This window comes from Nelumbo nucifera, chromosome 2, assembly GCF_055504915.1.
Source record: "Nelumbo nucifera cultivar China Antique chromosome 2, China Antique-T2T, whole genome shotgun sequence".
Lineage (NCBI taxonomy): Eukaryota > Viridiplantae > Streptophyta > Magnoliopsida > Proteales > Nelumbonaceae > Nelumbo > Nelumbo nucifera.
Genome location: NC_142650.1, coordinates 58,075,265 through 58,087,276, shown reverse-complemented (window position 1 = coordinate 58,087,276; position 12,012 = coordinate 58,075,265). Strand labels below are relative to the sequence as shown.

Here is a 12,012-nt window from a genome sequence, read left to right as displayed (position 1 = left end):
TCTATTTTAGGGTCTTAAATTCTTAATCCCTATAAAAAAGTTTTATAACTTTAAGTGTCTTTTAAACGTATCTTTTATTAGGACGAATGAATTAACAACATTAGCAAATGTGGGTTTTTTGGAGCTTCGGTGAGCTAGGGAAGTGAGCAAATGTTGCTCATTCATTCATCCTAATAAAAGATATTTTTAAAAGATACTTTATGTTATAAAACATTTTCTTATACGAATTAAGAATTTAAGACCCTAATATGGACTTGTTTATGCTTGCCTCAAGGGTCTTGGTACAAAAGGCGGCTCATAGAGTTAGGAATGCATAATGTTTTAACATCACATTAATTATTTGAAGTAATGCAATTGGGAAAAAATAAAGGGATTAAGAGTTTACATGCTTGAATATATTTTATATGTTATGCTTGATTTTATTTTATTTTTAGATTGGAAACGATAACTTCATTAAAATAAAAACTATGATAAGGTACATCTGTCAACTCCTAAGAAGTTGACCCAACTTACATACTCATTACAGCACTGCCCAAAACATGTTCTCCCTTACAGTCCCTTGTATTACTAAGGTATCTGCTAGCCCGTTAGCTGACCTTCTTGTCCACTTAAAGCACACACCAATCTCCCTCGTTATATTCATTATTTCCCTCGTCATCTGTCTATATTTTGCATGTTCCCAAACAACCTGACTGCATCCACCCCATTAACAGCTTAGAGTCCCCTTCAATCTCCAATTGATGTAGTCCCAAATGTTTGGCATATCTTATGCCTTGAAGTAAAGCCATCACCTCTGCTCTTAAAGAATCTCCTTCTCCTATTGGCCCCAAATACATGGCAATAATTCTGCCTTCCCCATCTCTAAATACTCCCCCTATACCCGACGGGCCCGGATTACCTATAGAGCTTCCATCAAAGTTCAACTTTGTGTTTTGGGAAGTTGGCAGGGCCCACATTTTCTGCACCACAGTCTTTAGGAATGTAGTACTTGCCACCTCACCCCATCTTCTATAAATGTCATCAGCTGAAAAGTCCTTAAACAGCTGACTTGTTTTCAACCAGTGAATAACTTTAATAGTTATTCCTTCTACAATTTTCTCCTTGGAGCTTTTAGTATTCTTAAAGATCCTATTATTTCTTTCTTCCCAAATTGACCAAAGAACAAATTGCTCTTGTAGCTCTCCACATTATTCTACTCCATTTCTTCGGTTACCTATAAAATTTTTGGTAAAAAAGGCTTACCACATATGGGGGAGGGGTCCACCTGCAACTAAAGAGAGAAGAGAAGCAAGACCAATTAAAAGACACAAAAGGACAAGATCTTAAGAGGTGTGTGATTGTTTCACCAGAACCCAAGCAGAGGCTACAAACATGGGGTGAAAGGCAAAGGTTTGGCCTTTTTCTTTGCAACAACTCTAGGGTATTGATTTTTTGGAGTGCAACCTCCCAACAAAAGCCCGAATTTTTGGAGGAACAGGGCTACACCAAACCTCCTTTGTTGGAAAATTCTCTACAAGGTTAGAGGACTGGAGAAGGACATTATAAAAAAAAGCACAAGTGAAGACACCAGAGGTGGAGGGTTTCCGAATTCTGCTATCCAAACAAGATTGATCCAAATAAACCGACCCTAAGAGAGCAACAAGTTCATCCACCATCTCCATTTCCAACTCCCTTAACCCTCTCCTCAATCTCAAATCCCAAGAATTATTTATGAAAATGGAAGAGATTACTTTTTCTTTGTTGCCTGAAAGGGAGTAATGGGTAGGGAACCTATCTCTAAGTGAAAACTCACTGACCCAAGTGTCTTCCCAAAACAACACTTTATTCCCTGCACAAGCATCAAACTTGAAGACAGGAAGGATATAAGGTAGGAGTTCATGAACAACTTTCCTAGAAGAACATCGAGAGGCCCTAGGGTCAAGACCCGCATACCAACCATTGTCTACCATTCCATGTATAACGACCACTCTATGCCAGAGTCTGTCTTGTTCCAGCGACAACCTCCACACCCATTTCCCCAACAACTCTTTATTCCTTAATCTAATGTTTCCTATCCCTAGGCCACCATCATCCTTACTTCTAGAAACCACCTCCCACTTCACTAGGTGATCCTTCTTGGTATCTCTTGGCTCCTATAGGAAATCCCTCATTATTATCTTCTCTAACTTGTTTGCCACTTTTGCTAGTACTTTGAAGGGGGACATAAAGTACACTGGTAGGTTGGCTAAAGTTGACTTAATTAGGGTTATCCTACCCCCCAATGAAATGTAGTTTCTCTTCCAATTTGCAAATCTCTTAGTGAATTTTTCAACCACTAGGTACTAGAAGCTCTTTGTGTTTGGGTTTCCTCCTAACAGTACTCCCAAATAGTGTAGCAGCCACTCTCCTACTTCACACCCCAATAGCCTAGCTAACAATTTCATCTCTTCTCTCTCTACATGTACTCCTGCAACACAACTTTTCCCCCAATTTACTTTAAGATTAGAAACTCTTTCAAACTGGTTCACTAACCTCTTTAGGTTCAAAAGCTCTTCTTCCCCTTCACAAAACAATATTATATCATCTGCAAATTGTAGAAGCGTAACCACCACTTCCTCCCTCCCAATTCTCTAGTACATCAGCCACTAAAGTAAAGAGGAAGGGGGAGAGGGGATCTCCTTGTCTAAGACCCCTTTTAGCTGGAAAAAAGTACCTGGCTACTCCATTCACCAAGATGGAGAAGTGTTGATTTTATTTTTAAGTTTTCATTTTGAATATGTTTTACATGTTATGCTTATGTATTTTAATTTGAGATGATAGTTTTTTTTAATAATCTATTTTAAAATTTAAATTTGTATTTTTAATTAATAATGTGTTTAATAGTTTTAATATTTTGCATTTTTTTTTTATTTTTTGGCATTTTTTGAACTTTTAAAAATTTGTAGCATTTTTTTTGCATTTTTGCACCTTGATCCAAAATGGTGTGTGCCTCGCATCTTGGGTGCAAAATGGCCCTTGTGCTTTTAAAACACTGGGCGGAAATCAGATATTACTTGACTGGTGGAGGGGTAGTGCGTGTTGCAGTGCCAATGAATGTTCAACGAGCAAGGAGGAGAATAAGGTGTGGATTAGAGTTCTTGGCCTGTCATTGTCGCTGTGGAGTCCAGAAATCATTGAAGCTATAGGAGACTATTGTGGTGGTTTCATCATGAGTGATGACTCGAAGGAGGAAATTTCAACCTGTGAATGGGTCTGGATACAAGTCCATTGAAATCAATACAAACCTGGAAATCTTAGAATTGATCTTTAACTGCTTCTTATGATGAGAACATACTTCAATTAATAACACATTTTCTTGAAATAAGATATATCAAATGTGCTGTGCATTATGCTTTTTGGAATGAGCCTCCAAGTTGGCCATCAGGGTATTTTTCTGAAGTCTTGCCTTGGGGCTCACCTCAAGGCATAAGCCTCACATGCCTTTTTAGTCACTAGTAGAGGTGGTGGATCCTGTGGCTTTTAGAGGAAGAGCATATAGAAAGCTAGAAATAGGTCTATTTGTGGATCCTAGAGGGAGGGTAGAGGTAGAGTTAAAAAATGTAGGAGGTTTTGATCTTGTTGGGTCAAGTGGGTTGGTGAAGGTTGTTTTGGAAGATATTAGATTTTTGAAGAGGATGGAGATGCTTGTGATAGACTTTCTGATGCCGTTAAGTTGGATGCATCTAGTTTGGGTGAGTGCTGAGGTCTTTCTTTTTCTTGAGGTGTATGGAGCTAGTTTTTTCGATGGGGATGTATAATGCTTTTTGTATAGCGATGGGATTGGCAAGGTGTGACTCCTCTTTATTTGCATTTACAGCTCATTTGGTTTCTTTGTGCTTTCCATTTCTTCGTCCACAAAGCCCGTAACATATACGCCTTTTATTCTTTTCCTTTTACTGTTATGTGCAATATCAAGTTGTGGTTGATTTAGGTGTTATCTTATTTTTCTAGTGCAATCTGATATGTATTTAGGAAATCACTGTGACTTCACGTTTCTGATCCTTAATCCATTACATTGCTCTGGCAAAATCATTCAAATGCTTTATTATTTCTTTTAAATGTATACATGCACAACATTTATGACTTTGATAGGTAACTCCATTTTAGGTATGTGGATCGAATTGCTAATGCTAAATGGGAGTTAAAAGAGCTTGGACTGGAGCACAACGGGTATATTTCATGAGGTTTATATTATCTCTAGTGATTGTATAGTTGAATCATTTTCAACTTGCTCTTAGTAATAACAATTCCAAAATTGGTGATAAATGCTTTGCGAAAATTGCCTTTTTCTAATCCGGTGTTGACAGATGACTTAAGTGGTTCGTCCTTGACTGTTGGTGCCATTTTCAGTATGTGTTTCAGTCCCTTGATATGAAAATTAACAGCAAATTTTATTGGACAATGTTTCACAGAAAATAGAAACCCAAAAAAAAATAGTTTTTATGCTAAAGTTAAAATTTTGTTAAAAGATTAATAGAAAATAATAAAGAAAGTTTTTTGGTCCATGCAAAAATAGAGAGTCCCAAAACTATGTATGCATATACAGGTTCAACCCTTGTGTACCCCCATCCAAGTGTAATACACCAACAACATGAAAAGACAATCCTAAGCAAAACAATTTTTTTAGATAAGTAATCCTAAGCAAAACAATCAACAGAAAAGAGGAAGAATGGCCCCCATCTTTTTTGCTTAACATGCTGAAAAAAAAACCCCACCATAACCTCCAGTATGAAGAATCCTAAAATGGGGTCGAGATTGCTCAATTTGACTGGGTGAAAATTTTCCTAATGTCAAACAGAAGAGGAAAAAGTGTGGGTGCTCTCTCCAAAGGCCTCAGAACCCAACAAAGCCAAACTGCCAACTACAGGAATATCAGGGGGATTAATCTATACTTAGTGTCACTTCTAAAGACCAATCAAAAACTCTGAAACATTTTTTTTTGGGGGCAGGTTCTCTGAGATCACTTCCAGATATAAGAAAAATCACTACCATACTCCAATGTTCATCTAAAAACAAGGCAATTTAAGTACTTCTGACCAGCCTTCTTCAAACCTTATGGTGTTTACGAATTTAGAACTGCATGAGTTTCACCCTAGAAATTGTTCAAGGTTCTTTCATAGCAACTTGTCTTGTACACAAATAGGAAAAAAATAAAAATTATTGTGTGTGAGGACAAAACCAATGTTCTCAACTTTTTGTTGGCCCTGATGGTCGAACTGTTTGATCCATCAACTGAAGGCCAAGATGGTAAATTCAACCCCAAACCTGTTAATGTACAAAAGCAGTTGACTTGATCAAAAGCCGTTTGGCCCAGATATTCAGACTGCTGAACTGTTTAGCTTGGTGTATGGTCACAGTTCATACCATTTTATAATATCACCTTTCACATTATAATTTCAATTCATTAATATGATTTGAATACTAAAATTTAACAAAAAAAATGATTTGAATACTAAAACTCATCTAACCAACCAGGCAACCAGTTAATCAAGGTCAAAACTAAAGAGAGACTAGAGATAGATAGACCCGCCATGTGATCAGCAATGTGAATGGTTTCTTATTCTTTTTCAACCATACCTTTGTTTGTCATATTATATTTGCGCGCGCGTGTGTGTGTAATTTTTAAGTCATATGTGCTATTATTCTGATCTAAGGGTCTAGATTTCACTATTCTGTTAACAGTCTGGCCTGTTCAGACTAGATGGTTGGACCAGTGACCGTCACCAAGGAAAAAACCTGGGCCGCTCTCTGGTTCAGTTTTAAAACATCGGACTAACCTAAGAAAGATGAAAAAGAAGTCAGAGAGAAAAGGGGAGAGAAATTGATTGAGAGAATAACAATCTTTGGTGGCATGTGCATCTCCCTTTTCTACTTATAGATGAAAGAGTCATTAGTTTCAAGGAGACAAATCTACTCTCAACTACAAGAACTAACCTTCTCAATAAAAGTCCCCCAAAATAATGGAAAATTTGGATAAATTCAAATGTCTATATGTGGTTTTTGCCATGGAAGAGTTTTTGGGTCTTCAATGTGTTTCATGTCATGTCAATTAAACTTGTTCAGTTGTTATGCTTATGGAATTTATTCACTATCATTTAAACAAATTTTATGGCATTTTTTAAATTGATGCTAGATTTAATGGTTCAATGTCTTAGGTGCCACTCAATTAGAATTATAATTGTTACCAACATTTTAACACATTATGATGCTATGGCATGTATTAATAGGTATGTTGATCTGTTGTTGGGAGAATTTAAGCATTATAAAACAAGGCTTGCTCATGGAGGAATTAGGAAGGAGGTAATAGCTTATACTAAATTTGTAGCGATTTGTGGTATTGTGCTTCCATTTTTTCATGATTGCTTTCATTCCTTTGATTATAATTTTATTATTGCTCTCAGTGCTTCAGTTATAATTTTAACATTTATTGTGCCATTCTTTTTAGGTTTTTGTTGAGAGCTTTTAATTCCTGTCTGGACCATCCCAGCTGTTGTGTTTTGTGCATTATGACTGAAAACTCTATTACCACCATGAACACATTTTTTAGGTTGAGCATCATTACACTTAAGAGTAGAACAAGGATAGGATCTAATTGTCAAAGTCATTTTAATGCCGCTTGATACCATTGTGATAGTGTTGACCAGACTAATCTTACAACTTATGCACTATAAGTTTTGTTTTCTTGGTAAGCACGCAGCAGGATCTCAGAATAGTGAGAGAAGAGGATGGAGAAGAGAGAGAGAAAAAAGGTTTTGGAGGGAAAAACCATAGCTAGCGGTGCCGGCTTTTTTGATATTTATATTAGGGCGACCATTCAAATAATAAAACAATGTAAAATTACATGTGTCCTTGCATCACTAAACTAAAGTAAGATTAGCTAATTCAACACTCCCCCTCAAGTTGGGACATGGATATCAATCATGCCCAATTTGTCACTTAAGTCATCGTTCCACGAGAGATGTAGGCCTTTTGTAAATATATCTGCAAGTTGCTCCTTAGAACTAACATATGGGGTGCACACTTCCCCATTAACAATTTTCTCTCGGATAAAATGTTTGTCAACCTCAATATGTTTAGTTCTATCATGAAGAACTAGGTTGGCTACAATGTTGATGGCAACCTATTATCACAATACAAGGACATGGGGCTATCAACTGGAAAACCCAGTTCACTCAACAAATTCTTTATCCACATGGCTTCAGCTACTCCATGGGACATTGCTCTATACTCAGCTTCAACACTAGTCCTAGCCACCACACTTTGTTTCTTGCTTTTCCATGTGACTAGGTTTCCTCCCACAAAAGAACAATATCCACTAGTTGACTTTCTGTCATCAACTGATCCAGCCCAATCAGCATCTGTATACACTTTAATCTTCAAATGCCCATTCTTCTGGAATAGCAAACCAACTCTTGGAAACTTCTTTAGATATTTGAGGATTCTCTTAGTTTCCTCTAAGTGTGTGGTCTTAGGAGCATGCATGAACTGACTAAGAACACTTATGGCATAAGCAATGTTTGGCCGGGTTATGGACAAATATGAGAGCCTTCCCACAAGTCTCTGGAATTGCTTTACATCCTTGATAACCTCACCACAACAATCACCCAGTCTGTGATTTGGATAAATGGAAGAGTCAGCTGGCTTAAGCCCTAGTTTTCCTGAATCCTATAACAGAGCTAGGATGTATTTCCTTTGAGAAATGAAGATCCCCTTTTGTGAGCAGGCCACTTCAATTCCAAGGAAATACCATAGGGGACCTAGATCCTTCACCTCAAATTGAGTGGCTAAGATATCCTTTAGCCTCTAAATTTTAACTTTCCAGTCACCTGTGATCACTATATCATCAACATACACTATCAAGGTTGCAATCTTTCCTACCCCCTTTTTCACAAATAGTGTATGGCCAGTCTGACACAATTTGTAGCCAATCTGTTGGATAGCCAGATGAAACTTGCTGAACCAAGCTCTTGGTGATTGTTTTAGACCATACAAGGACTTCTTTAACTTGCACACTTTTTCCTCTTTGCCTTGGGCACTAAAGCTAGGAGGTTGTACCATGTACACCTCTACCGCAAGGTCTCTATTTAGGAAGGCATTTTTAATGTATAGCTGATGAATATCCCAATCAAGATTTGCTGCAAGAGAAAAAAATTCTAATGGAGTTCTTCTTAGCTACTAGAGCAAAAGTCTTTGCATAATCTACTCCGTATACCTGGGTAAACCCTTTTCCCACCAACCTGGCCTTGTACCTTTCTACTGTGCCATCAGCCTTGTCCTTCACTGTGAACACCCACTTGCACCCTACCAGTTCCTTACCGTCAGGAAGATCCACTAACTCTCACGTACCATTTTTATGTAAGGCATTTATCTATTCTTTCATTGCATCTGTCCATTCAGGTACTAAGAGAGCTTCTGCCACATTTTTAGGGATAGGGACACTATCAACGGAAGAAAGGAAAGCACCAAAAGAGGGTGAGATATTCTCATAGGAAACAAAATGTGAAATAGGATGCTTGGTGGTACAAGACCTAACTCCCTTCCTTTTTGCAATAGGGATGTCTAGGTCATTAGTAGATGAAAGTATCAATAGCAAGAGGATAAAAAACATCAAAGAGTACCTGGTTGAATAGAATTTGTCCCCGATGAATCTGATGATGTTGGTGGTACAGTTTCAAGTCGCTCCACAACTCTTGAACTTAGTTGGCCCTTGCAACGACAAGAAAAAACAATGGAACGGAGGAGGGTTAGGCAAAGGGGGAAGAAGAACCTGAACTCATTTCTCCTCCACCTTACTCTCCCCTTGAGGAGAAACTAAGAAAAAAAGGGCTACTCTCAAAGAAAGGCACATCTATAGAGTATAGACACATAGTATTTCTTGGAAGCGGGGTCAAAACACCGATAACCCTTTTGAGAAGAAGGGTAACCCAAATACATAGGGAATGGTACGAGGATCAAGTTTACCACGAGTAGGAGATAGGTCTTGAAGAAAACAACGACAACCAAACACACGGATAGGGATAGAGAAGAGGGGAGCATTGGGAAATAGGAGTTGATGGGGGGGCTTGTACCTTAACAAACGAGATGGCATACGGTTGATAAGATACGTAACACACAATACAACATCCAACCAAAAACGTTTAGGAACATTTATGTGTATGAGTAACCCACAAGCAACTTCGAGGTGGCAGTTTTTTCTTTTGGCAACACCATTTTGTTGGGGGGTTCTAGCACAAGAGCTGCGATGTATGGATCCACACGAACTAAAAAAACTCTGTGAGATCGCTATGAAAGTACTCTTTGGCATTGTCCGATTGGAAAATTTGGATCTCTGTTTGAAACTGAGTGAATATCAAGCGTTGGAAATCTTTAATGATTTTGGGTATTTCATCTCAGGACCTCATAGGATACACCCATGTATATCGGGACTAGTCATCAATAAGCACAATAAAATACTTATAGCCAGACTCAGATGTTGAAGTAATAGGGCCCCAAACATCAGAATAAACAATATGGAAAGGAAAATCAGATTTATTATTCCTTGAAGTAAAATGATTTCTAAAATGTTTGCTCAACTGACAAGTTTGACATGTGAAATCCGACACTGACACTGACTTAAATAAATCTGGTAACAAAACTTTCAATGATTCAAAAGATAAATGACCCAAATGACTATGCCAGAAATGGATTTGCCTCTTACTAGGCAGACTCTTAGACTCAATAGCCACAAGACTAGCTTTATCCTCCAGCATGTAAAGACCACCCGCCATACAACCCTTACCAATCATCTTCCCCGAGGCCAAATCCTGTATCACACAAGAGGAAGGGAAAAGGGTTATTAAGCATTTTAACGAATTTATTATACTACTAATAGAGAACAAGTTTATAGGTAGTTTTGGAACATGTAGAACATCAGAAAGGGTGAGTCTCACCTTGTTTTAACTAGCTATGGTGGAGAAAGAACCATCAGCAAGTCTCACCTTGTCCTGACCAGATAATAGATGATAAGATTGAAAACAATTGGACTTACCTGTCATATGGTTCGAGGCTCCGGAATCTATTATCCTAGGAGAGTTTGAGGGATGTGAGGACACATGGAAAGTTGTGGCAGAATTACTGTTACCTGATGTAGACGCAAAGGAAGTCGAGGGGGAGAAACAGAATCCATCTGGCTGATTGCCCTCCCATACAGCTCCAAATGGTCATGAAAAGAAATAATGATATCTTCCCTGGGATCAATCACGGAAGGGCTCATGGTAGTGGTAGATGATTGAGGCTCCTAAGAGGCTAAGTTTGCTGCATTAAACTTCTTTTGACCTTTCTGTCCCGACTTCTTATTCTGGTCTGATTTTTTACTTAGCTCCTGGGTGCACTTTGGCTTCCCGTGAAGTTCCCAACATGTATCCCGAGTATGTCTAGATTTCTGACAATGTGTGCAGTGTGCACCATAGTTTATCCTTGTCATCAACTTTCTTCTGGAAGTCACTCTTGTTGAAGGAATTACCACCTCCCGTAGCAACACTCCCTTTAGCTACTAATGCAATCTACTCCCCCTCAGAATTATTCATCACATTCTGTCTCCTCTCTTCTAACTGTATTAGAGTATACACGTTGCACTGATGGGAGATCTTTACTCCCCAATATCTGAACCCTCATAGATTCATATGTGGAATTCAACCTTAAGAGGAAGGCAAACACCCGTTGTTGGGAAACCAAAGACTTGTATGCTTTAGCATTTGCATCACAATTCCAGTCTATGTTCTGATAATGATCTAGTTCTTTCCAAATAGAGGTCAAGTCTGAATAGTAGATGGAGAGACTCCTCTCCCCCCTGCTTACAAGTTGAGGAGGCAGGCTGCAATTGATATATTTTGGCATAATGCTGTTGTTCTGAATATGTAGATTTAGCCTGCTCCCATATCTCATTAGCTGTTTATGCTCACATGAAGGTCTTTCTCACTTGTGGCAGCATGGACAATAATAGCCATGACATCACCATGCTGTTTTCCTAGTCCCACTTATCATGTTCCACACCTCCAAATTGTGGTTCTTTAACTCTACCATTGATATACCCCACTTTTTCCCTTGCAGTTATGTAGAGCTTGATTCCCCTTCACCATTCTAGGTAATTGAGACCATCAAAGGGAATCACAGCCATGGGAAAACTCATGTCAAAGCCTCCACTCATTCCACTCTGACTAGAGGTCACATCAGACATACCAGAATCCTCAGAAGACATGGTACTTGATTTCAGTTCAGTCACAATTGAGTCAAAGAACTAGTTCTCAGTTCAGTTCAGACTCACAGTTCAGTCAAAAAATTTACCTTAGTCCAGCCACAGTTCTAGGCACAAAAAAATTCTTGTTCTCACACAGCATAATCAAATCTGATCACACAACATCACTTGTTCTAATATTACAACCCTACTGAACCAGTTCAGATGTACAAAACTTGTCAAAAATCAGGTCTGACCAGTCCCTCCAAACAATAATTCATCAATTGTTCACATGACCACTGAAGTTTGAATAGGAACTAAGGAAAGAAAAACTGCTGTCACAGCAATTACAGAATATGCAGACCTGAACAGCCCACCTTCAGGGAACAAGAAGGATCACTCGATCCACATAGGCTGAGAGGAAACACTCTCACAACAGCCACCGGTCATTAGACCCACATAACCCACTCACCTGTTTACAGAAGGATCAATTCGATCCACAAAGTTAAGGAGAAAAGAAAAAAAAACTTTCACAGCATTCGGCTTCCCTCCCCTTGGTGTTTTCTGGGCCCACAACCAAGAGGGGAGAGGAAGAATCACACAGCAAGCCTCCTCACTTCAACCAGAAGTCCCTTTTCTTTGATTCGATCACCAATGGACAAAGAAAGCAACTGGAGAAAGAAAAGGACTGATTGCACTGCTCCTAAGACTTGATCTGTCACTCTGATACCATGTTTTCTTGGTAAACAGGCAGCGGGATCTCAGAATAGTGAGAGGAGGGA

General features: G+C 38.7%; 1 protein-coding gene across 3 annotated transcripts in view; it reads left to right on the top strand.

Annotated features, from left to right (window-relative positions):
* Positions 1-12,012, top strand: part of LOC104586180 (coiled-coil protein) — an 81,247-nt gene that overhangs the window by 66,520 nt on the left and 2,715 nt on the right. For 2 of the 3 annotated variants that reach the window (XM_088897355.1, XM_010243337.3), the window contains 2 exons: positions 4,126-4,188; positions 6,246-6,318. In XM_088897355.1, coding sequence (XP_088753481.1) covers positions 4,126-4,188; positions 6,246-6,318 — 136 coding nt within the window. Of the gene's footprint in view, positions 1-4,125; positions 4,203-6,245; positions 6,319-12,012 lie in introns of those variants that run through there. The other variant, XM_088897356.1, reaches the window with a different exon arrangement.